At 48.9% G+C, this 27,596-nt stretch overlaps 1 protein-coding gene across 1 annotated transcript; it reads left to right on the top strand.

Moving 5' to 3' along the window:
- On the top strand, positions 1-26,244 carry VAX2 (ventral anterior homeobox 2). Its single transcript, XM_059659492.1, has 3 exons — positions 1-296; positions 17,916-18,103; positions 25,765-26,244. Exons 1-3 carry the CDS (start codon positions 65-67, stop codon positions 26,197-26,199), a joined length of 855 nt encoding a protein of 284 aa, XP_059515475.1. The 5' UTR covers positions 1-64; the 3' UTR covers positions 26,200-26,244.
- The last annotated feature ends 1,352 nt before the right edge of the window (positions 26,245-27,596 follow it).

The following is a 27,596-nucleotide window of genomic DNA, read 5'->3' as shown; positions in this document are numbered from 1 at the left end:
GCGAGGGGCAGCGAGCCGGGGCTGGGCCAGCCAAGCGGTGGCGAAGGCGGCGGCGACGGCCGGCATGGGCGATGGGGGCACGGAGCGCGACCGTGGCCCCGCGCGCCGGGAGTCTCGCGGCGGGCGCAGCGCGGACCGCGGCAGAGCAGAGGCCCGGAGCGCCGATGCCGGCGGCCGCAGCCCAGAGAACATGGCCAGGACCTCCAGCCCCGCGGGTTCCAGGGAGAGCGGCGCCGACAGCGACGGGCAGCCCGGGATCGGGGACGCAGACCACTGCCGCCGCATCCTGGTGCGAGGTAAGAGGACAGCTCGCGGCCCTGGGCCACCGGACCCCACCACCCTACCTCGACGGGGGTCTCCGATCTTCCCGCCGGCTCCCCCTCCCAATTCATACATTCAGTCAGTCGTTCCGTCAGTCAGTAAATATTATTTCGAGTGCCTGTTGTGCGCTGGACATTGACAGGAGTGCAAGGGACAAAGCGGCGGACGGGATGGAAGAGAGAGAGGAGGGAGGGTGGACTCCACCCTGCATTCCTCGCGGCAGGTGCGGAGCACAGCGTCCCAGCTCAGCGGGGTGAGGACTGGAGGGATCCGAGCCCGGAGCCGCGGGGCGGGGACAGGCCCCGGCTCGGCTGGCTCGGCGGCAGGGTAGCTGCCCGGCCTCCCGCCCAGCCCTGTTTCCCGTCCCCAGCGACGCAGACCGCTCTGTAGCTCCCAGGAGAGGCACAAGGGTTGGGGGATGCCTCTCCAGCGCTTGCCTGCCTGGGCTACGTTCTCTTGGTTCCCACTTCCTTACGGCGCCTGGGCCCAGCCGCTGTCCGTGAGGCCCTTTCCGGGCCTAATCTGCCCCTTTCTCTCTCGCCCTTCTCCCTCCTCTCTTCTTTCCGGGCCATTTCTCCCTGCCGAGCTCGCCTTCTCGGCACTCTTCCTGCAAGCGCCTCTGGGCTGCACCGAGCTCCCAGCTCTCTCTAGCTTCTCCCTGGCCTTCCGACCCTCCAGGCAGCCTCAAGCGAAACTCTAGGCCCAGCGTTCGCCGGACCCGGGCTTCGCCCGGAGAGATGGGAGGAGAAAGGGAATTCTGGCGTCTTGCTGTTAGCCGGTTTCTAGGCCTCCGTCAGAGCCCGAGGTCTGTTTTCCCCAGCATCTCAGAACCCCCGGGACCGGAAACCCACAGCCCAGAAGAGGCCATCTGTGGGTAATGGTTCCCCCTGGCTTCCTTCTCCAACTCCCTGGCCTAGCGTCCCTCTGCTGCCTTTGTCCAGCCCCTATTTTCCTAGCACACCATCCCGCCTGTGGGGTCCTCTGGAGTGTCCCGGCCCACTGCCTGGGAAGGGGAACTGGCTGACTCTAGCTAGAGGTCGCTCCAGGCCCAGGATCCTGAGTTTTGTCTGATCTGAGCTGGGCTATCCACACACAGCCTGGGACACCTGGGCCTAGTTAACCACCCCCCCACACACACACACACAGACACACAGACACAGCACAGCTGCTGGGTGTGGGTGGCTCTGGGAATGGGGGGCAGGGCTAGAGCATGGAGAAAGTCCAGTGTGAAGGGACCCTGGTCTTGGGAAACACTCCTGGTGTCAGGTGTGATCACCTAAAGAAGCGGTACCCAGTGCCATTCTTGGGGCAGGCTTGAGTTACAGGACAGGGCATGAGTGTCGTCCCCATCCAGCTGGGATCCCAACTGGTGTATGGACCTATTGGACACCTGGGATTAAATCAGATGGATGCCATTCCATAGACCGAGGGGTGTCCTGCGTGCAATACTCTCATATTAAGGCCCTCAAGTGACACCACCTCACACCCCATCTATGGGTGGGCATTTCCTCTGCCTGGACAATTGTGAGTTCTGTGGGGTGCAAGACACCCAAGCTAGGAATAGTCCACATCCAGGCAGAGCTGGACTTTGTGCATTGGCAGGGTGTACTTTTATAAATGCATACATGCACATACAGCGATGCCATTACATTTGTACAATAGAATGGAAACATACCATTGAATGTGTATTCACACACCTAAAAGAAATAAAAGGTACACAGGGCCCTCATAAATCCCTCTGTCCTTTCCCGTTTAGTAACAAGGAGGTTATTATAGGCCTGAGATACTCGGTAGGTCATTTACCACTAATCCCTCCTAGCCAGGGTCACCTGCGTCACTCCAGGCCCTCCTGGGGCCCAGAGCAGAGGCTCTGACAAATAAAAGGCTCAGCATTAGTGCCGGGAAGTCAGCGGTGTCTTAGCCCCAAGATGAATGCCCCTCCATATGCTCTAAGCAGAGGGTACATTTTGCCCTTGACACATCCTAAGCATCTTTAGAGCAGTGGTTGTCAACCTTGGCTGCACATTAGAATCACCTGGGAATCTTTTTAAAATCCCGATTTCTGGGCCTCATCCTCCGGAAATTCTGTTTCTGTTACTAATGTTGTGCCCCCCCCACCCCACCCCCACCCCATAACAAAGAAACAGAATTTCAGCCAAGGTTGAGAACCACTGCTTTAGAGGAAACCAAAAGAAGGTCAGATTGGAGGCATTTACCATCATAGCCTTCAGGATGCTGGTGGGCCGAGGATTCTGGGAAAGAGCCCATCCTCTCTTGGCTTTCCTTTCTTTCTCCCCCTTCTCCGCTCTGCACTTGCTCCCCTGAGGTTCCCCATCCCAAGGTAGCAAATCTTTTGGGGGAGTCCCATGACACAGGGGAGTAAGCGGGGGTGCTGGAATTAAGAGAAGTTGGTTTGTAATACTAGCCTTATAGCCTTTTGAACTTGAACCAGTTTCTTAGCCCCTTCATACCTCAGTGTCCTCATCTGTACAAAGAGACCCTTAGCGCTTACCTTGAAGGGCTGTGCTAAGGGTCAGAGTGATGCCCATAAAACTGCAAACACGCAGCAGAATCTGCAGAAATGTTCCGTGGAGTGAAAAATGGGAAGCCGGGCGATGACCCACAAACCACTTCTGGTAAAGGGTTTCCTTCCTTCGAGGCGTCCCCCAACTCACCCGCTGTTGGGGCAGCGTCTCCTTTGTGCCCAGGCCCAACGGTGTTTGGAGGTGAGCAGCCAAGGGGTGGAGAACTGGCTGATGTAGAGAGGATGGGGGACTCCTTGCAGACCACGCTTGCAGCCCCGACCCCAAACCCCTCCCGGGACCCTCGCTCGGCCAATCACTCAAGCTTCTGGCTGCCTCTGGGGAAAGCGGGTCCGGGACAGGGAGAGGGACCTTCCTGCTTCCCCCGCCTCAAAATGGAGGCGGCTTTGTGCCTCACCAGGGACAAACAAGGCTGCTGGGGTAACGCGTGTGCACACAACAGGAACCCGGCACGCCCGCTGCCCACACAGCCAGGCTTCCCCAGGGACCCTACAGCTCTGCTGGGCTCCCAACATCTCTGCGTGAACGGCCTCCCCCCCCCTCCCCCACACACCCCGTCTGCTGAGGGGTAGGGATGGGGATCCTTTTGTTTCATATTTGCTAAGGGCGCGCCAACCCTGGGCTGGAGACGGGCTGCCTCCTGCGGGGCCTAAACCGCAAGGGGCAGCCGCGGCGCAAAGGCCTTTTCGGTGGACCCGGGATCCCCCGCAGTCACAAGAAGTGGGGCAGCTCTCACCCAAAACTCCCTGCAACCTCACCATCTAGGCTCGCACCGCACTCAGACGCGCCCACGTGAGTCCCAGGTCAACCCCCAGATGAATTCCACAGCCCGCCTGGATAGAGCCTGGAATGGCCGCGGGCCCGCGTCACCGAAACAAAGCCTGGTGTGGGTCCCTGAGTCTCAAAAAGCCAGTCCTGCCGGCTGCACCCTCCGCCCGCAGCTCTGTGCTGCCACCTTGGCCCAGGCCCCAGGGGGTAGGACTCAGCGGCTGCCCTAAGAGCGCTCCCTCGGCCGAGACCCGAGGCGCTCCCGCCTGGCTCAGCACCCCGCCTGGGAGGAGGAGGACAGGGAAACTGCGGGACCCCGCGACTGAGTGAGTGTCTGCCAGCCACCCCGCCCCAACGCCACCACCCACTAGCCGAACTGCCCTCACTGGGGAGCCGGATGGATGCGCGCAGCTTTGTGGCTGGGGACGGGGAGGCGCCGGAAGGCCAGGGCCACGGGCAGCGCCGGGGACGCAAGTCCCGCTGTGGGTGTGAACATGGGGAAAGCGGGCATTGATCTTAATGGGGCCCGGCCCCACTGAGATTCCGGGGACAGTGCTGGATCCGCGCTCCAGATCACGCACATCGGAGCATTTACCGACGGCAGAATGGCGAGCCCGCAGGACCTGGGATGCTACAGACACCGCTGAAGTCGCCCGGCAGGTGCCCGGCTTCAGGGCTTGAGCGGGGAGTGGCCTGCGGGCACGGACTCCCTCCACCCGCAGCCAAGTCTGTACCAAGCTCGCCAGCGTCCCCTTGCTTTGTGCTCGGACTCCCAACAGCCACCGCACCCAGGGGCTCCCGGACTCTCCGAAGGACTCGCCAACAAGGGCACACAGATAAGCCAGGGCCAGCGCCCAGGCAGCGGCTGAAATGTTTAAATGGTTCATGCAGAGACTACACTTTTGGGTTTTTATTTTAATTTTTAGTTTTGGGGTTGGTGCGCATTAGAGTTTTTTATTTTCCTGGGATTACTTTGTTTTGTTTATTATGTTTTTCCTTTTGCTTTGTTTGCGTTTGGCAGAAGGGCCCACATTCTCACTGAGGGACTATACTGGGTTCTATCATTTTGGTCTTTATTTTCCCTTTATATACACACTGAGTGGCCAGATTATTATGACCACCCCATCAGTACTTCATTGACACTTCCAAAAATACTGAATATTGAAAACTTCCTAAGCAAATACTCTCAAGATTCTATTATTATTATTATTTGCATAACTAATTCACTTCATTGTTCTGATGGGGTGGTCATAATAATCTGGCACTGAGTGTATATGCTGTTGTAACCCCGCCCCTCCACACACACACACACACACACACACACACACACACACACACACACAAACAGACCAGCAACCAAATGTATTGTCTGAGGTGGTGTGTCTGTGTAGATAGAATGTTTTCATTATCAAGGAATTGTTCTGGGCGTTGGGCCACTCCTTGTGCTCTCATGCTAGTTCCACCGCCCTGGGTGGACGCTTGGATTAGGAGGCCCTAGACCCACTACCGCCTCTCTCTCTCTCTCTCTCTCTCTCTCTCTCTCTCTCTCTCTCTCTCCCCCCCCCCCCCCCCCCCCCCCCGGCCTAAGCTGACAAACAAATTTGAGTTTTCACCCTCTGCTCATCACCTGTAGGGAGAGAAGGCGTCTAAGGGTCTTTGTGGCTCTATGTCGTTTCCTCAATTACCCTCTACTGGAGCCTGGGGCCTTAGTAGCCCTAAGCTTCCCACTCTGTTTGCCAAATTTCCTGGATTTGTATTTTCAGTGGGTGGGGGCATGGGAAGTGCATGAATTTTGCCTTCAGTGTCCTGTTTGGCTAATACAAAATGAAGATGGGCTTGGGGAAGCTGTAGGGCATGGCAGTGTCTCTTACCTCAGTTTGAGCAACTCTGAGAGAGGACACGGAGGCTGAGTGGGCCTGCCCTGGAATCCCTGGGCCCCAGGGTGGTCTCTGCGCCTGGTTGCCTTCCCCCCACCCATCCAAGAAAGAGGTCGGAAGGTCTCAAGTGGGGGAACCAGGGTACCCTTGGACACTGTAAAAGACGTGGCAGCGTCAAGACCCATCTGGCCTACTAAGCCAAGGGGTGGTGGGACCCAGAACAACCAGGACTGAAAGCAAGGAAGGGAGTGTGAGGGTGGGGTCGGACCCTCCAATCACCTCTCTAAGTTCTCCCCTTCGCTGCCTAGCTTGCTTTTTGATTCGTTCCACAACATTAGCCAGTACATACTATGTGCCCACCAACCTGGCGTGGCTTACCAATCAAGAGACTGACACGCAGGCAGGGACCTGTCGCCACACAATCGCTCAGATGTGTGCCTAGCACACAGTAGGCGCTCAGTAAATATTTGTCGAATGAATGACAGGAGACATTGCCAGCAGCATCGAACATATTTCACTAAATAGAAGGCCTTAGCGCCCCACCCCCACCCCCCAGGAACATCTGTTCTAAGATGACCTCCTTATTTTTCGACATCAAAATGTCGTTCCTAATACGAAATGATGATGATGCCAGAACACAGAATAATTAAAATCTAAAGGTGATAATGCCATATTTTTGGAGTTTCCTGCAATCCTCACTTTTGGGAACCACTGAGAATAAAATCAGAGAAGCCTCAAATGTGGTTCTTTTACTGGTACCAGGGCCGGAGTGGCCGCCTAGAGGCCCACGGGGCTGGAGCCGAAGATCCGGGAAGCGCAGGTCCTGGGAAGGGCAGCATTGTCGGTAGTGAGTCTCCAGTCCTGGTGGCTGCTGAGTGTGCGGTTCCACGTGCAAAGCCAGCCAGGGCAGTGCGAGAAGTAACCAGGTACATCTGCCTGAACCTCCCCACCGAATTCACACTCATCCTCCGCTGGAACTTGAAACTAGCGGGTGAATTAAAGCCAGGGGGTGTTCTGAATTTTACTACACCCGCTGTCCACCGTGCCCACCCGTGAGCTTGGGAAGTCAGGGTGGGGGATGGAGGACGCCCGGAGGACCCAGCCTGGCAGGGCCACACTTGCAGATCGAGAGAGGATTTAAAGCGGGAGAAGGCTCCTAGATACACACCCCCCAACTCCAGTTTCAGGTGTATTCTTCCAGGAGATTTTCCCATTTTCTTAGCAAAGTGGAACATTTTACAGAATGTGTTTCGCAGTTTACCTTTTTAAAGAATTTAATCCACAGGGGTTATCTTTTCAGGCTCAACCCTTTCACCGCTTCCTTTGGTTGGGGAAGCGAAATTCTCCTTGCCTCTGGTGGATGTTCCGGTTGTTTTCCCCAAATATAAACACTGACTATTTTGCCCACTTCTCTGACTATTTCCAAAGAGTAATTTCTAGCAGTGGAATTGCTGCTTGAAATTTTCGTGTTTTTTTTTTTAAATAAAAAGCGTGTTTCCTTTCATTTTAAAACAGTAATCCATGTGATCAAAAAGTTGTTGGTTTAAGCACACACACAGTGAAAAATCTCTTTCCCGGCCCCATCCTCATCAGGTGCTCACAGAGCTGAAAGTGGCCCCCCCCCTTTTTTTCTAATATGTCCTTTCAAATAATTGTTATGATTATGCACGTCACTGCTATAGTCTTTTTTCTTGCTTTTATTTTTTACTCATATGGTAACATCTCTATATTTTTCTGCACTTTACTATTTTCACTTACCAGTATATCTTGAGATGTAAATAATTTATTACTTGTTGTTTTTTACATATGCATAGTATTCCATTTACTGGTAAATAGATTGGATGGACCATAATGTATGTTATAGAACCAATACCCTATTGGTAGACATGTATTTTTTTCTTATTTGTTGCTATTATATACACTGCTGCAATAAATAAATTTGCTCCTTGGTCATTGCTACCTGTATTTGGAAGATAATGCCAAATTTCCCTCCAGAGATGGTACCTCCCCCCCCACAAGCAGTGCTTGTATCTCCAAATCTGACCACCACAGTTTACCCTTTATATCTTGATAGCTATTGTCAAATTGTTCTTCAAGAAAAAATGCTTAGCAATTTATAACCCCACCTTTGCCCTCTCCCCACATTGGACATATATATAATCTTTGTCAATCTTATACGTAATAAGTAGTACCTTGCTGGCATTTTATTTATTTGGTTATTGTTTCTTTATTTTCTTTTCATGTTTATTGGCCGGTTGTATTTCTTCTGCCGTTATCTATTAATTCATTTCCTTTGACCAGTTTTAATTTTCAAATATCCCTTTCTTTATTGATTTGCAAAAACTCTGTATTGTGGGTAGTAGCTCATTGCTTTCAATATGTGTTTCAATTTTTTTGAGTTTATAATCTGTCTTTCAATTTTGTTTCTGATGTCTTTTGTTTCCTGAAGTTTAAAGTAACTTTCTAATTACAAAACCAATCCATGCTACTTTGCTCTATCATGTGAAGGTTGAAAGTTCTTTATTTTCCCCATATAATGCATTCCATTCCCAAAATGTAACCTCCCAATTTTCCCTAGTCACTGAAAAAAAATATATATGAAAGTTATATGTTACAAAAGTGGTAATATTTTTTTTGCAAACTGCTTTTTTTCATTTAATAAACATATGTGAAAATCTTTCCATATAGGATTGCCTCATTTTTTAAAATACCTGGACAGTATTTTATTATGCGGATATGATTTATTTAAACAGTTCCCTATTGATGGGTATTTAGCTTGGCTCTACTCTTTCACTATTACAAACAATGCTTCAGTGAACATCTTTGTTTCCCTATTTGAACAGACGGTTGTTAAAAGTCTCATTTATGAAACAATCTGAAATATGTGAAAATATGTGGGACATTCTCTATTAAGGAATTGTTAATTTGGGGGTTGTAGTAATAGTATTGTGTGCTTTTATTTTTAAAGGAACCTTATTTTTAAGAGATACATACAGAAATTTTCTAGATGACATGATATGATGTCTGGGATTTGCTTAAACTTATGGGCTATAAAAGAAATAGGATTGTTCCTGAGTTTATAGTTGTTGAAGTCAGAGGATATGTATATCAGGGCTCATTATACTGTTCTCTCTAATTTTGTATATGTTTAAACTTTCTCATAATAAAATGTTTTCAATAAATATAATTTCAAATATATCTGGTATGAGTATAATTAAAGGATAAATTCCTAGAAGTGAACATTTGAAATCCAAGTATAGATGCTTAAAAATACGATAGATATTTCCAAATGCCAAAAATGTACTAATTTATACTCCCAGCAATTGTATATAAATTTGCCATTTCTCCACATCCTCCCATCCCAGGATATACTCAGTTTTTTAGAGTAAAATCTTCTCAAGTGAAAAAAAAATATTATTTTTATTAACATGAAGTAAAATTAGTAATTTAAATGAGGTTAAGTAATTTTAATATACTTATTTTTCATTTTCATTTCCTAATCTGTGAATTTTTAAATTCATGAACTTAGCCATTTCTGTATTGGTTTGCTCATTGTTTTCTTATAGTTGTAATCTTTGCTATGAATTTTTTATCTTTTATAAAACTTTGCTATGAATTTTTTCTGAATTAAAATTTAAACTGTAATCACATCTAGTGGTCATTTCCTTTTGGGCTTCTGCATTTTAATTCTCAATTAGAAAGGTTTTCTCCAACCAAAAATAAACATATTACATATTATATATAATATTATATATATATATCTCTTAGAATTTTTGTTAAAATTTTATTTTTGTTAGTCTTTGCAACAAACCAAACAATAAAGAAGTACACAAACAAGAAGGGAGAAATCTCACCCCTCTGACTAGTTTCCACTCTCCAGAACAAATGGAAAAGAGAGGTGTTTATCCTGCCAGACTTAACCCTATGTAGGTAAAAGCGTACTCACATGTGTGTGCACGCACACACACACGTACACACAGGCAAACGCACAGACACAATTATTAGTTTTACTTTTTGTTCTTTGTAAAAATTGGTTTATACATACTTCCTGTTTTTATGTAGCAGTATATAATGGACACCTGTCCGTGTCAATATATGGAGAGGTACCTATTTCTTGTTAATGTCTATCTACATAATAGCGAACGCATGATTATACTGTGATTTCATCAACATATTCCTACTGATAAACAGCTAGCTTTTTCCTTTCTCTCTCTCTCTCTCTCTCTCTCTCTCTCTCTCTCTCTCTCTCTCTCTCTCATAAACTATGCTACAAACAGTGGAACTATCTTTATCTAAGTATACTAATATTTCCCTGGGGGTAAAAACCTCTATAAAGTTTCTAGGACAAAGAATTTATGCATTTTTTAATTGAGTTAGGCATGTGAAATTGCCCTCCAAAAACCCCTCATATTGTGTTAAATTGTATTCTTAAGAACAGAGCTTGAAAGAAACTATATTTTCCCTCACCTTTGCCAGCACCATTTTCTCAGCCTGATATGCCATCTGAAAAAAAAAAAATTGTATCTCATTGCTGTTGTAACTTTCATTTTCTCCAATTCCTTCTGAGCTTGAGTATGTTTTATATGTTTAGCTGCTTGCATTTCTCTTCTCTAAATAACCCATCATATGATTTGCTCAGTTTCCCACTGGGCTGCATGGCTTTACTCATTTGTCTATAGAGACTGTGTGTGTACTAGAAATTAAGACTTGTTTTGCATGTATTATTAATATTTTATCCCAAGCTATCAATTGTTTTGTAACTGCCTCTCACCCTGCAGAGGCTTTTATTTCTAGGCACTCAAAACTATCACTGGCTTTCCTTTTGAAAAATTATTTTAAGGGGTTTTTCAATCTTTAGAGCTTTATATTTTACATTTAAATTTGTGATCCATCTTGTGTTTATTTTTCCATGTAGTGTGAAATAATTACTTTATTCCAGATAATGAGCTAATTGTCCAAAAGCCACATCTTTAATACTTCTGTCTTTCCTTCAACTAATTTGAAATGTCATCTTTATAACAAACCTGATCCTCATTTATGCATCGATTTGGTTCATAACTCTTGTGCCAGCATCATACCATTTTAGTTGTTCTAGATTTGTTATCTATTTCACTTTGTGACAAGCAAGTATTTTCTCCTCATTCTTAAACACTTTTTCTTAACTATTCTTTCATTTTCAATGTTTCAAATAAACTTGAGAAGGAATTTTTCATAAGGAATTTTTATAGTAATTACATTATATTTGCAGATTAAAGCTGTAAGGACCTTGTCACGCTTTAAAAATCAGCACATTAACAGAATGTCATGCAAAGGTGGGTGCTAGAGGATGAAGTCAGGTAGGGCTTTGAGGTGATCACTTAGGAGAGTTCTAGAAGGGGGTATTATTTGGTCCTGGAGGTCAGGCCCATTCGCTAACTCTGATCAGGCAGGGGTCACCACCTCTCCCAGGGCACAAGCTCCTTAGACATAATCGTCCTCTCCAGTACCACAGGGCCCAGCCCTCTTTAAGCAGCTGAAGGGCAGCAAAACTCAGGACTCATTCCATTCAGACTCATGCATTTCACCCTAACAAGCACCTACCTGCAAAGAGGCCCTGGAATGAAAGCTTTTCCTACTTCCTGGTGCTTCCCCCAAACTCTACCCAGAGAAGGAATGATTCGGGGAAGGAGGCCGTGTCACTAAGGATGGGCGAGATTTTACTGCAGAGACAAACCAACGTCTCAGCAGTTAACAAAATACAATTGTGTTTCTCTCTCCTAAGATAAGGCCATCACAAGTGAACAAGGGCTCGTCTTGGCGCCCAGAAACCCAGGCCGATGGAGCTCCATCTTGGCTCCTGCTTCAAGGACCAGCACAGTAAGGGGAGGGGTGTGGCAGGTTATCAACCAGCTTTTAAAGTCCTCACTGAAAGTGTCCGTGCCCTTTTTCCTGGCTAAAACAAGTCATATGGTCATATGTCATTTCAGAACATTAGTGCAGCCCTACCATGTGCCAGGAAGGAGTTGGAAACACTGGAGAGCAGCATTCATGATTTACCCACTAACTTGACTGTAATGAGTGGCTTTCTCTGACCACCCTAGCGAAAATAGCAAACATACACACGCATATGCACATGTACATGCACAAACATACATATACACTACTGGTATGGTTACTGAGTTTTGGTTATTTGGAGAGGGTCAGTAATATCACCTTATCTTGTTTTATTGCCTTCCCAGCATTTATCATTACCTTACATATTAGTTTTAAAAATGTATTATCTGTCTTTCTCCCCAGTACAAGGCCTGTGGGAACATGGACCTTGTTTATTTTGCTCGTTTCTATATACCCAGACTCTATAACAGTATTTGGCACATAGTAGGTGCTTATAAAATATATATTGAATAGTTGAATATATATAGTTGTAAATATATAGTACAGTACTACAAGTGTTCAATAACTTTCTTTCTCTTAATGACAGTTAATATAGACATTGCCTTATTCGTTCTAATTGCATGGCATTTTATAGTACGAATTACCATAATTTGTTTAGTCATTTGCCTTGTGGGTAAGATCAAGGATGCTTTCAAAGTTTTAATATTTTGAACAATGCTGCAGCAGAAATCTTTATCTATCCCTTGGAGCACATGAATCTATGATTTTCTGAATAAAATAAAAAGTGTTGGGGCAAACATCTTGTGCATCTTAATCTGGACGAATGCACTCTTAAAAGGTTGTGACAGTTCATGGTGCTACCCACAGTGAATGGGAGTGTGGATTCCCTACGGTGCCTCACTGCTTTGTTAATCACCTTTCAGTGCCTTTCCCATCTTCGGGACACAGTTTCCATTGTTGCTTGAACTTGGATTATCCCGATTTCTGTGGAGCTGTGCTTATCTTTCCATGTTTATTGGCCATTTGGCATCTTTTCCTGTGAATAGCCCAGATAAAGTATTTGAGCATTTTGTCTACTACACTTTTTCCCTTTTAAAAAATAATTTATCTTAATTGCATTTTATATATTCTGGATATTATTTCTTTACTCTTTAAAAAGTATTTTTTTCAATTCTGTGTGGGGTGATTTTTTTGTTTTTGGTATTTTGCCTGGGTTCTGGCACTTTGGTCATACAAAAGTTTTTAGCTTTAATATAGTCAAATACATCCTTTGTTTTTCCTGTTCGGCTCCCTCCAGTTTTGTATTTTGCTTAGAAAGCTCTTTGCAAGCTTAGAATTATAAAAATACTTTCCTATATATATTTTAGTGCCTTTATCATTTCCTAGGCTATGCTTTGTTAATTCATTTGAAACTTATTGTTTTTTATGATGAGACAGGAATATTATATTTTATTTTATTCCAAACAGATAACTTATAGACATCAATCTACTTAACTCCACTTATTGATCGATCAAACTTTCCCCAAATTCCACCATTATATATACATGGGTCTAATTGTGTACTCTTGATTCCATTGTTTCACAATTTTCAGTCATTTGAATACTATCTTCATCATTTCTGTTATATTCCTGTTCCATGTATTTACTTAATATTGTAGCATAATACATTTTAAAATTAATACTTACTTTAGCTTCATGCTAAGCACATAAAATCATAGGTTTAACTTTCTCTAGCAAATGTTAAATAAGTGCTTAATTATTGACATGACGAATGCTTATTTACATGCCATTTTAAATCGTCTTACAAACCACGGGAGCAGAGGCACTTTGGGAAACACTATTGCATTCTTGCCTCTAGAGCAGCGGTTCTCAACCTGTGGGTCACGACCCCTTTGGGGGTCGAACGACCCTTTCACAGGGGTCGCCTAAGACCATCGGAAAACACATATATAATTACACATTGTTTTTGTGATTAATCACTATGCTTTAATTATGTTCAATTTGTAACAATGAAATAGGGGGTCACCACGGCATGAGGAACTGTATTAAAGGGTCGCAGCATTAGGAAGGTTGAGAACCACTGCTCTAAGGGATTTGTCCATTTCAGTGACAGAACATCACGTCTAGCTTCATGGTGTGTTTTGTTGCTGTTACTGTTCATGTCTTATTTTGAAATAACTTCAGACTCTCAAGATAGTAAAAATAGTACCAAGAACTGTTGTGAATCCATCAACTAGTCTCTCCTAATGATGACGTCTTATGTATCTGTAATACATTATCAAACTCAGGAAATTGACATGGCACAATATGATTGACTAGACCAGTGGTCGGCAAACTCATTAGTCAACAGAGCCAAATATCAACAGTACAACGATTGAAATTTCTTTTGAGAGCCAAATTTTTTAAACTTAAACTATATAGGTAGGTACATTGCTATTAACTTAATTAGGGTACTCCTAAGGCTTAGGAAGAGCCACACTCAAGGGGCCAAAGAGCCGCATGTGGCTCGCGAGCCGCAGTTTGCCAACCACGGGACTAGACTACAGACCTTTCTCAGATTTTGCCCATTTTTGCCTGCACTTATATTTTGTCTTTATATATAGTCAAATGACATTTTATCGCATTTATAGATTCATGTAACTACCACCACAATCAAGATACAGAACCATTAGTCACCATCAAGGAGCTTCCTCACAGACCCCTTCATAGTCACACCCTCCCTCAGCTAACCCCCTGGCAACCATGGATCTGTGGGCCCTCTATAACTTTGTCATTTTAATAATGTTATAGAAATGGAATCATACAGTACAGAATCTTGGGAACTGACTTGTGGTTTTTTTCCTCACTTAGCATAATGACCTCAAGATTTGTCCAAATTGTCATGTCTATCAAAAGTCATTCCTTTCACTTGCTGGCTAGTGTCCCACGGTGTAGCAATACCACAGTTTGTTTAACCACTCACCTACTAAGGGACATCTGTTTTTTTCTATTTGGGGACTATTACAGCTAAAACTGCTATGAACATTCATATTTAGCTTTTTTTAAAATCCTCACCTGAGGATATATTTTTTTACTGATGAGAGAGAGAGAGAGAGAGAGAGAGAGAGAGAGAGAGAGAGAGAGAGAGAGAACATTGATATGAGAAACATTGATCGGTTGCCTCCCCTATGCCCCCTGACTGGGAATCGAACCTGCAACCTTTTGGTGTACCGGAGGATGCTCTAAGTAACTGAGCCACCCAGCCAGGGCATCATGTACAGGTTTTGATGTGAATCTAAGCTTTTGTTTCTCCTGGATACATGCTCAGGGGTGTGATCACTGGGATCCATGGTAAGTATCTGTTTAACTATTAAGAAACTGCCAGATTGGTTTCCAGCGTGGCTGAACATTCACACTCCTCCCAGCAATGTCTGAGGGCTCGGGTTTCTCTGTATCCTCACCAGCATTTGGCACTCTCCGTGTTTTTTCTGTTACCTATTTTAATATATGTTCCTGTTGTTTTAATCCATCTTTCTCTGATGGCTATTAATGTTGAGCATCTTTTCATGTACTTACTAGTGTTTGTATGGCCTGTTTTGATACCCACCAGGCAAGTCTGAGTTGCCTTTCTTATATGGTTCCTGCCTCCCCTGGCCCTGAGAGGGAGGCTGACCTTGACTGCTCCCCGAGTGGGAATGCTCCTCTTAGCTCTTCCACGGGCTGGAAGGGGTGGGGGTGATGGCCGGCGACTTGACCTCAGTGGTTAGGAGCACAGGCTCAGAGCTTCGGGTGAGCTCTGGGTGGGCTTACTGGGGAGAGGATGTGACGCTCCCAGTACCACACCCCACGACACTTTCAATGAAAATCAATGCCTTCGGAGATGGAGTCCCTTAGGCGTGGTGAGGAAGTTCTCAGACTGGGCTCCCAACTGGAAATAGTGGGACCCGGTCATAACAGAGTCACAAGTATGACCGCACCTTTTCGGGCTGTAGAAGGAATTGGAGGGGAAGCTTGAGTTGTGCCAAAAGGCCTGTGGTTCCCACCAATATTCCAAGAGTAGGACTCACATCCGTCATGCTCTGCCCACTGGTGGGGGGAGGGCCACCTCTGCAGCAGTGACTGTGTCTCCCCACCCAGACTCACCTTCTCCCTGAGAGTTGACTACGAGCCCAAAGGTGCTAGAGAACCTCTGAGATCCAGGATAGGACTTGTGAGTCGGAGCCACGCGGCGCTAAAGTACGTCCTGGAGGAGTGAACTGGGCCTGGCAGGAGCCAGGAGGAACCAAACTCATAAACCCTACGGTGAGGAGGAGGGTGCGAGAGGGGGGAGAGGTCTCAGGTTCGCCCTCTAGAGCAGGGATTCTGAGGTAGCTCTGCCGTCGGTGGCTCAGAAGGAGCCTCCTGACAGTCACACATCCCACATGCAGGTCCTTCCCTATGTCTTCCGGGGCGATCATGATCTTATCCAGAAGGTTCCGTTTTCACCCGTGACCACAGTCCTCTTCATTACGACCTATGGTTGAATCATTAAGGCTTACTAAAAGAGGGTATTCATAATGTAAAATAAGGGTGTTTCTAAAACTTACTGAACAATGTCAGTGGGACCTTGGGTCAGCTACTTAAAATGTGTTTATTTGCCCGTCTGTAAAGTGGGGATAATAATAGTTCCAACTTCATGGAGCGACTGGATGGGTAAAGGGTTAAAACAGTACCTGGCACCGAGCAAGCATTGTGTCAGCCGTTATCATGACTAAAACATAAGCAGGGACTCCCCACCCCTGCGGAGGCTGGTGCTCCTGCCACTGTGCAGGGCGTTTTGACCTGGGCTAGGGCTGCCTATGCTTGATCAGGCTGCCTTGATGGTAAGTTTTCCCACTGACATTAACCTTCTTAGGAAATGGTAAATTTCTGTTAGCTTAGCTTTATTGTTATCAACAGTACTAGAGGCCCAGTGCACGAATTCATGCACCAGAGGGGTCCCTCAGCCTGGCCTGCGGGATCAGGCTGAAACTGGCTCTCCAACATCCCTCCAGGGGTCCCGGATTGCGAGAGGGCAATCTGGCCACGGAGGGATGTGGGAGGCTGGCCAGCTGGAGAGGGACTGCAGGAGGGCTCCTGGGCGTGTCCAGCCTGTCTCGCTCAGTCCCGATCAGCTGGACCCCAGCAGCAAGCTAAGCTACCAGTCAGAACGTCTTCCCCCTGGTGGCCGGTGCACATTATAGCGAGTGGTTGAGCGGTCTTAGCATATCATTAGCATATTACACTTGGATTGGCTGAACGGATGACTGGATGACTGAACACTTAGCATATTAGGCTTTTATTATATAGGATGTGTTGGGAGTGGTTTGGTAAATCCTACGGAATACACTGCTGCATATTCCACACTCTAATTTTTAACATAAAACTTTCTAATAACTAGATTTCAAGTATCCATGTGTATGGTTCAAATGTGGATCATCTCTGTCCCTATAGTTAAGCATGATGTGTATATATATATATATATATATATATATATATATATATATATATATAACACCCCCCCCCCAAAAAAACAACAACATTTGACTTTTGTGGAAAACATTATTGCTATTACTGAGCTCTTTAAGGGGGACCATCAGGTGAGTGTGGGCTGCAGAGTTTTCAGCCTCTCCTAAGTAGGCTCCAGAGTATTGGAGACCCCCACATGGAGGGCCCAGGAGGGTGGCCCTGCTCTTCAGAACTAGGTACCTGGGGAGTGGCAGCAGCCCCTGTCTGCAAGGCACCCCAGCTTGATGTAGAGGCAAGGGTCCTTGGGCTCCTCCTGGGGACCCCAGCTTCCCAGGCTGTCCTCTACGTCACAGCAGCTGCCCCTGCATGGACCCAGGAGCGTCTTGCAGAGTGCTCACGCATGTGCACCCACACAGGGCTCAGGATCTGGCTCTGGACACCTCCTCCGGCAGCCTTACCTGATTGATCATACCCAATGCGGACCCATCTTCTCCTCTGCACTTGAAGACTTGCTCTCTCTTTCCATTTGTTCCTCACTGTGCTGAGGGAACAGAATCCTGCCTGAGTCAGAGTGAATCCTTTCTGTCCACGCTATGAAAGTAGACCTGATTGCCAGTTCGATTCCCGGTCAGGGCACATGCCCAGGTTGTGGGCTCAATCCCCAGTTGGGGGCATGCAGTAGGCAGTTGATCGATGTTTCTCTCTCATCAATGTTTCTCTCTCTCTCTCTCTCTCTCTCTCTCTCTCTCTCTCTCTCTCTCTCCCTCTTCCTTCTTCTCTCTCTAAAATAAATAAAAGCATATATATATATATATATATATATATATATATATATATATATATATGACCTGATGTTTGTACTGAGGCCCATTCACATACCTATACCCGTTAGATACAATATACTGCCTTGGGTGACTAAGGAAGCTAGGTCCAGAGAGGGCAGGCCACTTGTCAGAGGTCACGCAGTCAGGCCCAGCCCAAGGAGTTCCCCTGTAATTAAGATGTTTATTGGTGGCCTAACTCCTTAGCTGGTGAACTAACTTGCCTCCTTGCACCGCTCCTGCAGATGCCAAAGGGACCATCCGGGAAATTGTCCTGCCCAAGGGCCTGGACCTGGACCGGCCCAAGCGGACCCGCACATCCTTCACGGCCGAGCAGCTGTACCGCCTGGAGATGGAATTCCAGCGCTGCCAGTATGTGGTGGGCCGTGAGCGCACTGAGCTGGCCTGCCAGCTGAACCTCTCAGAGACCCAGGTAAGAGGGTATCGGGGCCACTGCACCCCTGCCCTGGCAGCCAGGGAACTCCTTCAGTGTGAGAACCAACCGTGGAGGAGTTCAGACATGCATTAGGGGCACGCTTAACGTTACAGGAAAATCAGAGAAAATAATTCCAGTGCTGACAAGAGAGAATTGGTATATGCCAGTGTGGGTCTTCATGATGCATCAGGCAATTTGGATGAAACGGAGAGAAACCTGGGGGGAGGGACACTCTTAATGCTGGGAGTGGCTTAGGGGGATGTTGGCAAGTGAGAGAAGCTTGCAGAAAGGGATGGTGAGGGGTTGGGTTTGGGGAGAGAGAGTTTACACAATTGGGACCTCAGTTCTCCATTCTGGGCCTTTTCCTCCCCTCCATCACCTTCCCTTCATCCCAGTGTGGCTCAGAATCTGTTGCTAGAGAGAAGGGTCTGAATACCCCCTTCACCCAAGAATAGCATTTTAACAATAGTGTGGTCAACCCAAAGGTGAAGCTTTTGTAAACTGAGTCCCTATCCTGTGAGGGTGGAGGCATTTCAAGCTGGCGATAGAGCCGTGTCGTGACACAACAACAATAATAATCATACTTACTGAGCACTCACTTGTGCCCAGGCACTGTTCTAAGTGCTTTGGATATGGGTTTTTAGTTGATGGTGGTGAGGTTTTCTTTTTGTTTATTTGTTTGTTTTTTCAGCCAAGAAAGTAAGGGTTTGTTAAGGAGAGGGAGCCATGCCCAGAGTCACAGGTAGCTGTGTTCCAAGGCCTGGCTCTCTGATGGCTTCCGGGGGGTGGAAAAAATATTAGTCATGGTGACAACAGAGTTAGGGTGCTGGCCTCCACTGATAGCTGGTGCTCGGGCGGGCCTGATTGATCATTGCATCTGGTCCTGATGGCAGCCTTGGAGGTGTTCCGCCCAATTTCACAAGGATTTGTTATGGGGATCATTTCGCTTTCCCGGGTCCGTAGCTAAAGCACAGCTGAGGCCAAGACAGTCTGTTTTGTTTGATTGAAAACTGTCTCAGGAGTCAGTAGACCCAGGACCTTGTTCCTGGATGCTGACCCGACCTCATTGTCCTGAGGGCTTGATGATTAAGCAAGGGGTGGGGAGTCAGGTGCTAGGTGAGGCCAGTTTGAGGCAAAGGAAAAACATCAAAATAAAAGGCCAGATTAAAGAAAATCAGGTTTCTGTGTGGTTACAATTCTGGATATGTTAATTCGCGAATCCCTTCCAACAAACCTTTGATGTAGCTACCAGTATTATCCCTTTTTATTTTTTAAAAATATATTTTTATTGATTTCAGAGAGGAAGGGAGAGGGAGAGAGAAATAGAAACATCAATGATGAGAGAGAATCATTGATTGGCTGCCTCCTGCACACCTCCCACTGGGGATTGAGCCCACAACCTGAGCATGTGCCCTGACCAGGAATCGTGACCTCCTGGTTCATAGGTTGACGCTCAACCACTGAGCCACGCCAGCCAGGCAGTATTATCCCATTTTACAGATAAGGAAAGATTATACCCGGAGTCATACAACAAGTAAGTTCCAGAGCTGGGGTTGGGAGAAGCAGCCTGGCATCTTTTTTCTTTTTTTTAATATATTTTATTGATTTTTTTACAGAGAGGAAGGGAGAGGGATAGAGAGTTAGAAACATCGATGAGAGAGAAACATCAATCAGCTGCCTCCTGCACACTCCCCACTGGGTATGTGTCTGCAACCAAGGTACATGCCCTTGGCCAGAATCGAACCTGGGACCCTTGAGTCCGCAGGCCAACGCTCTATCCACTGAGCCAAACCGGTTAGGGCAGCAGCCTGGCATCTTTATGCTGTGTGTAATCTGGGCGATCAACCTGGAGCTTGTCAGAGAGGGACTCAGAGATCCTTTGTTTAGCTTCAGCTCTAGCAGTTAAATCTCATACACAAGGGAGATCAGTCAACAGATGTATTGCAAACAAGGCCAAAGCAGGATTTATAGAGAGAAGAGAGGAAGGAGAGGAGTAGGAAGTCCGTGGGCTGGAGGGGTACGCTTCCTGGGGAAGGCTGCGGGAGGGTGGTGAGGCCCCTCCCTGTGCTGCTGGCTGCTGTCCTGCCCCTGGCACCCCAGGTGCTGCGGTTAAGTCTGGATTGCACCACCTCCCTCACAGGAATTCCTCCGGCTCCTCCAGTCACGCTAACAGAATGCTGTCCAGTCCACCCTCACAGGGGCAGTAAGATGTTCCTGGACTTCGCTGTCCTCCCGGAGTAAACCCGAGTGGGGAAGAGCGAGATGAGGGAAAGGCAGGGAGGGTGGGGCCTGCTGGCCAGGGCTGATGTCCTGCAGGCATCGGTGAGCCCTCTGCACCTGGACCGGATTCCTCCGGAGGCCTCTGCAGCGTCCCGAACAACCCAGCAGATGGCCCACCGTTCTTCCAGCTGGGCCCTCCCTCCAGCGGGGCTCAGCCTGGAACTAGAAAGCCAGGCTGTGGTCACAGAGGGAGCTTCAGTGAGTGGGCCCAGCCCATGTTCCTGGGGGACCTCGGGGGACACCCTCAAACCCTGAAGTCTAGGCACAGAGTCACCCCCAATACCTGCCCCGCCTCTCTGTCCTAACTACCCTCTGCTTCACCTAATTTTGCCCCCAAACTCTCCCCTGAAACTTTGCTGTCCAAGGGCGCCTCAGATGTCCAGGGCAGTAGCTCCTCTCCGTCCTCATCCTTCCCCTGCCCTGCCCCCATACACCCTGCATTTCCTGCCTTTGAGGGTCCAAGCCTTCCCTAAGGCATCTTCACTTTCTCCCAAGAGACCTTTCCCACATGGCTTGACCTGTAAAGTGTGTGTGTGTGTGTGTGTGTGTGTGTGTGTGTGGTATTTGTGCGTGTGTGGTATTTGTGCGTGTGTGGTATTTGTGTGTGTTTGTGGGTTTTTTTGTGTGTATATGTGTGTGGTATTTGTGTGTATGTGTGGTACTTGTGTGTGTATGTGTGTGTGGTATTTGTGTGTATGTGTGGTACTTGTGTGTGTATGTGTGTGTGGTATTTGTGTGTATGTGTGGTACTTGTGTGTGTATGTGTGTGTGGTATTTGTGTGTATGTGTGGTACTTGTGTGTGTATGTGTATGTGTGGTATTTGTGTGTGTGTGTGCGCGTGGTCTGGTGAGCACCAACCACATGCAGTTCCCAAGGACAGGAATGTGCCAATGGGGATGCCAAGGCACAGAGAGATGAGGTAACTTGTCCCGTGTCATCCCACTACTTAAGGGAAGAACCAGAATTGCACCCAGGCTGCCTGGCCTCAGGGTCTTCTTCACCATGCCACTCGCTGCTCTACCAGAATACCATGTCACAGCACTGCTGCCCTGGCCATCCCTCCACTGCTGGTGTCTGAGACCCAAGTGGGTAGAGATAGAGTTTTACTCATTCTTGTCTTCCCAGCTTATATCAGACGCTTGCTATGTATGTGTTGTGTGAATGAATGGCCACAGTACCAGGGTCAGAGCAGGAAACAAGAACAGAAGATGTTGCTGTGGAGGAAAGGAAGGTGAGCGGCTGGCTCCAGGGCTCCCCTCACTCGGCGAGCCCGGGGGACGTTTTCAGGACCAGGGACCAGGTGCCAGGCTGAGGACCAACTGCCAAGTCCCAATGCTGACATGATCCCCACCTCGCTTGGATAAGAGCGGCCCTGGCCCTCCAGCAATTGCCCTCAGCCCTGTGCCCATCGCTCTGCCCCAGATCCTTCTCCAGAACAGCAGAATAGGTGGTACCCTCCAGGTCCAGGTTACAAAAACCAGGGCCACTCAGATACACAGGTTCCATTCATCTCAGGTTAAGTCCGCACCCACAGTCAGAGGGAGCAGCCTCTTAAATATCAATGTCACTTCCCACATGCACTGGACCCAGGCGGCCCACACAATGGGTCTTGGAATTTAACACTGACCATGCCTGAGCCTGAAGAAGTTGGATGGATGAACTTCCGGAAAATGCCTCCCCAGTCTTGGCAGCCAAGTGGAAACCACACCCTCCCCTGATGTGCAGCCATGGGTCACAGCGGAGTCCCACAAGGGGTCGGGGTGAAGCTACCAAGCATTCACTGAGTTGCAGATGAGCCAGGAGAGGGAGGAAGCCAGGTGGCAGCCCCAGGGAGACCACAGCAGGCTCCAGAAGACAAGGGGAGGGCAATGCCCCAGGAAGTGCACTTCGCTTCAGAATGCGACCTGTGCCCCTGGGAGCATGCAACTGAACTGAGCCTTAAAGAACTAGTAACTTCGAATTTAATCCTGGGAAGAGGGTGACCCCTCAGGTGAAATTGGAGGCTTCCTGGAGGAGGAGGGGCTAGCTCAGAGGCTCGGAGCCTGTCCCTCACTCAGTTTGTCCCTTGTTCCCTGAGCCTTATGAATCAGTCCCTTAGGGACCGTGGGATTGATGGTGGGAAGTAGACAGGCAGGTCTTCTCACTCCCATTTTCTCAGCTCCAGCACCCACCTTCACTGTTTGCAGCATTAGAATCACCCCACAGAGCTTAAAATAATAAAGACCATTGCCCTAGCTGGTTTGGTTCAGTGGATAGAGCGTCAGCTCGAGGACTAAAGGGTCCCAGGTTTGATTCCAGTTGAGGACACGAAGTCAGTTGCTGGCTTCATCCCCGGCCTGGGTCCAGTGTGTGTAAAAGGCAACCAATCGGTGTGTCTCTCTCAAATCGATGTTTCTCTCTCCCCATCCCTTCCATTCTCTCTAAAAATCAATGGGAAATATTAATGAGGCAAAGCCCTCTGCTTGGAGTTCCTTATTTGATCCCTGCAACAGCCCGGGTGTCTTTGTCCTCATTTTAAAGAAGAGAAACTGAGGCTCCAGGTTGTTGGCGTGGTGCCTGGCCTGAGTCCTAAGAGAGTAGGTACTAGCCAGGCAGAGAAGCTAGGATGTGTGGGGGAGTATGCTCAGCATGCAGAGTCCCAGGCCCCCACATCTGGTGGGACTGCTTCATGGAACAATGGAATTTGGGAATGACAAAGGTAAAAGGGTTTTCTTCTTCCCACCCACTTCCTTCACCAGCCTTGGTCATCTCCCTTGGCCTTTCCTTACTGGTATCTCCTTCAAATGTCACCTCTTCAGAGAAGCTGTATTTGCCAATCCGCTAAGAAAATCATCTCCCACCCTAGCCAGTTTGGCTCAGTGGGCAGAGTATTGGCCTGTGGACTAAGGGGTCCTGGGTTCGATTCCAGTCAAGGGCACATACCTCGGTTGCAGGCTGGATCCCCAGTTCTGGTAAGGGCAGAGGCAACCAATCAATGTGTTGCCTCTGCCCTGTGTTGTGTGGTGTGTGTGGGGTGTGTGTGTATGTGTGTGTGTGTGTGTGTGTGTGTGTGTTGCCTTTCTGTCTCTCCTATTCCCTTCCACTCTCTCTAAAAATCAATGGAACAATATCCTCGGGTGAAAATTAACAAAACAAACAAACAAAACTGTCACCTTCCCTGTCTCTTCCCCCCTTATCCTGCCACCTTTCTCCAAAGTAGTGCCGCCCATAGTGTGGTCCTGGGGCTGCTGCCAGCCTTGCACTGTCATCTGTCCAGAAACAGAGAGTATTAAATATTATATAGCAACGTTTCTAGTAATTCACTATAATTGTATTTTACAAAAGAATTGGTCCAAGACAAATTAGAAAATTTAAAGTCATTCTTCACCCCCAGGAATTTGAGAGACCTGCCCGAAGCACTATCGCCACCTGATAGTCATGTTTTTATTTGTCGTTTAGCTTCTGTCTCCCGTCTACACCATCCAGTCCACACAGCAGGATTCGCTCTGCTTTGTTCACTGCCAGTTCCCCAGCCTGGAACAGTGCCTGGCACATAGCAGGCACTCAATACTTACCGGTTGAATGAATGTGTGAGTGAATGAGTAAAGCAAGCAGTCCCAAGTAGATCCTGTAAGTCTCTGGTCACTTTTGGTTATCAAAACTCAACCCAATCCACTTGGTATCATGTTGAGAAGCCCAGCCTTTATAGGTTATAGGGTCAGAGGGGGCTGTGATGGGTTCAGACAGGGGATGGTCAGGTTGGGTTAGAGAACTCACTTCAGAGGCCGTGTCAGAGCCCACACCAGAGAGGTGGGACCATGCACAGACTGAGCAACTAGCCCTGCCCTAGCCCCACACCTTGGAGGGCCCCACTTTGGCTCTCCTCTGGCCATGCCCCTCCCTGGGGTGAGGATTCTGCAAGGCCAAGGGGTCATGCCCACCACGAGGAGTCTGTGCCCACCTTCTAGACCACACCCCAGGTGTCCAAGATTCCAGAATTCCCTGCCAAACCCACTTCTGGCACCTGGCACCTGGCACCTGCCTGGGCCTCTGCCCACATCAGCCTTCCGCAGGGCAGACCACACAGCCATTATTCAGAAGCCTCGGCCCATGAAGTGGCCAATGGGAGCTGTTTGCAGAATGAGAACAGGCTGGGGTGCCCACACACGTGCAGGTCAGAGCCAGGGCAGGCCGTGAGCCAGAGCCTTCCAGTTTCTTGCTCCCCGACCTGCAAATGTTAAGGCTTGGATGTGAGGCACAGAGATCCTTAAATAGTGGTCCTCTTACCTTGGGATCACCTGGTGTCAGGGTCCAGCCACTCCCATTCAGGTGGATTGGTCTGAGGCTAGGAGTGAGTTAGGCCCCCCAGCTGGCTCTCATAGGTGGCCAGAGTTGAGAGGCATTGCTGGAGAGATGCTGCCACAGTCCAGGCGAGAGGGGCAAGGAGAGAGAGGAGGGCCTGCGCTGGGGAAGGTGGGGAGAGGTCCCTGTGTGGGGGAGTGGATCTGAGCTGGGTCTGTACACGTGCAGTTTATTTTTATTTTTTAAAGTTTTTTTATTGCCTAGTTGGTGTAGCTCAGTGGAAGAGCATAGACCTATGAACCAGGAGGTCAGGGTTCAATTCCCGGTCAGGGCCTGGGTTGCAGGCTCAATCCCTAGTGGGGGGCGTGCAGGAGGCAGCCAACCAATGATTCTCTCACATCATCGATGTTTCTCCCTCTTTCTTCCTCTCTGAAATCAATAAAAACATTTTTAAAAAAGATTTTAAAATTGATTTTTACAGAGTGAGGAAGAGAGAGAGAGAGAGAGAAACATCAATGCGAGAGTGAAACACGGATGGGCTGCCTCCTGCACACCCCCGCTACCAGGGATCAAGCCCGCAACCTGGGCATGTGCTCTGACTGGGAATCGAACCAGCAACCCTTCAGGTGCACAGGACGACACCCAACTAACTGAGCCACACCAGCCAGGGATGTACATGTGGAGTTTAACAGGCAGGTGGATAACGGCCTGGATCTCAAGTTGGGAATTACTAGCACATCAATGGCTGAAACCATGCCCTTGGCTAAGAGTGGAAGACTGTTGAACCAAGAGGGGAACTTCATTTGTGCCTCCAAACTCCACCCTCCATCTGCCAATCCATTCCTCCATCCCAGGCCACAGTCAGCTAGCAGTGAAGGGGGGCCCATGATTTGGGGGCGGGGGTCCCTGATCAGTTCACCCAGAGCAGGCTGGTTGGGGGAAGACCTTACTGACACTCTGAATGCTCTTCTTCCCCCTCTCACTCCACCCCTGCTCCCCCACTCCCACACCCCTGCGCCCCTCTCCTTTTCTCCCCCCTGCACCCCCTTGGCCTTGCCTGTCCCCTCTCCCTTCCTGGCACTTGTCCCCCCACAAGGTGAAGGTCTGGTTCCAGAACCGCCGCACCAAACAGAAGAAAGACCAGAGCAGAGACCTGGAGCAGCGGGCGTCCTCCTCGGCGTCCGAAGCCTTCGCCACCTCCAACGTCCTGCGGCTGCTGGAGCAGGGCCGGCTGCTGTCCGCGCCCAGCGCCCCCGGCCTCCTGGCCCTGCCGCCTGGCCTGCTGGGCCTGCCTGCCGGCCACAGGGGCACCGCCTTGGGCGACCCCAGGAACTCCTCCCCGCGCCTCACCCCGCTGGGCTCGGCCCCCGCGTCCCTGCCCCCGGCGCTCTGCTTCCCGGCCGCCCCGCTCCTGGACCTGCCCGCCGCCTGCGACCTGGGCTCCTCCGCCTTCGCGCCCTACAGCCCGCCCTGCAGCCGCCTGGAGCGGGGAGTCCGCAGCCCCCGGGGCGCCAGGAAGGCTAGCGCTTAAGCCTCACCCCCTGCGACACTCTGCCCCCCCCCCCCCAGCACTGCACCACCCGCCTCCCAGGCCCCTGGGGTGGGCAGCCACGCGTCCTGCCCCCTCCACCCCCCACCCCCACCCCTGCCAGAGACTCTGGACCAGGACCAGACAGCCTGGGCCGCGCAGCTCTGTGTGTGTGAGTGCGGTGCGCGTGTGCCTCTCACTGAAATAAAAGCAAAACAATGACGAAGGGAAACAGAGTCCCCACAGCACCTGCCCCCCCCACCCCCTCTGTCCCTCTCTTGGCTGAGGTGGAGGGGGGCTCTCTCCTGGGAGGGGCAGAAACTGGGGCCATGTTCACGGTTTGGGGGATCGGGCTCCCTGGCTCCCACCCCCAACTAGAGCGCCCACCCCGGCACTCCCACGCCCGGGGTAGCAGCAGCCATGCTTTTGCTTTTCCCGGTTCAATCCTCTTTCAAACATAAAAATACGTAAGGGAGGAGATGCTAAATCCTTTGAAAGGGTGGATCCAGAGAGCCTGCGAGAGGGGATCAGAGGTAAGCCCAGGTGGGACCCCACCTGCTTGGAAAGGCCCACCCACCACAGACACAGCAATATGAGCATTTTTAAGAAACTTTCACTAAACTTTTTAGTATTTTGCAGTAATTGTAGGTTTATAGGAAGTTGCAAAGAGAGTCCAGAAAACTCCTTGTACCCTTCACTCAGTTTCCCCAATGGTCGCATCTTCCTTCCGTAACTACGGTAAACCATCAAAACCAGAACATTGACGTTGGTGCCGTGCGTGCAGCGTTCCACGTCATTTCATCACTCGTGTAAGATTCATGGACCACCACTGAAATCAGCAATAGGAACTGTCCGTCACCACAAAGAGCTCCCCCTGCTAGCCCGTCATGGTCGCCCCCATCCCTGCCCCAGCCCAAGAGAGTTCTTTGAAAGAATGCGAATTGGTGAGAGAGGGACCCTAAAATGGGTCCTTAGGCCGGGGGGGGGGGGGGGGGGGGGGCGGGGGGGATGCGGGGTAAGATTGGGACTCTGGGGAGAAACAGTCTGCTCCAGTCTGTTCTGAAAAACACATACAGTGGGGCCTTGACTTACGAGTGTCCTGACTAACGAGTTTTTTGAGATACCAGCTGTCTCTCCGCCGATTTTTTGCATTGATAGAGTTGATAGAGTAATTTGAGTTAAGGAGCTCCTTAAGAGTTCGAGTTCAGTCTAGGAATGAATTAAACTCGTAAGTCAAGGCCCCACTGTATCTGGTTTCAAATTGGCTGCCCTGAGTCACCCAGAATGGGGTGCTGGGAGGGGAATCCTGAGTCTGGAATGAGACAGATGGGTGACTGGGGAGGAGCTTGGGTTGGGCAGGTCCAGCCACCACCCAGTGTCCCCTCTGCCTTGCCCGGCAG

The sequence above is a fragment of the Myotis daubentonii genome, chromosome 12, assembly GCF_963259705.1.
Source record: "Myotis daubentonii chromosome 12, mMyoDau2.1, whole genome shotgun sequence".
NCBI classification, from domain to species: Eukaryota; Metazoa; Chordata; class Mammalia; order Chiroptera; family Vespertilionidae; genus Myotis; species Myotis daubentonii.
The sequence above is the reverse complement of the archived record's forward strand: the minus strand, read 5'-3'. Positions and strand labels throughout refer to the sequence as shown.

Coding starts and splice junctions, on each gene's coding strand:
- VAX2 (XM_059659492.1), top strand. CDS start 65: ATGGGCGATGGGGGCACGGAGCGCGACCGTGGCCCCGCGCGCCGGGAG. Junction 297..17,915: donor CCGCCGCATCCTGGTGCGAG/GTAAGAGGACAG, acceptor CCGCTCCTGCAG/ATGCCAAAGGGACCATCCGG. Junction 18,104..25,764: donor TGAACCTCTCAGAGACCCAG/GTAAGAGGGTAT, acceptor TCCCCCCACAAG/GTGAAGGTCTGGTTCCAGAA.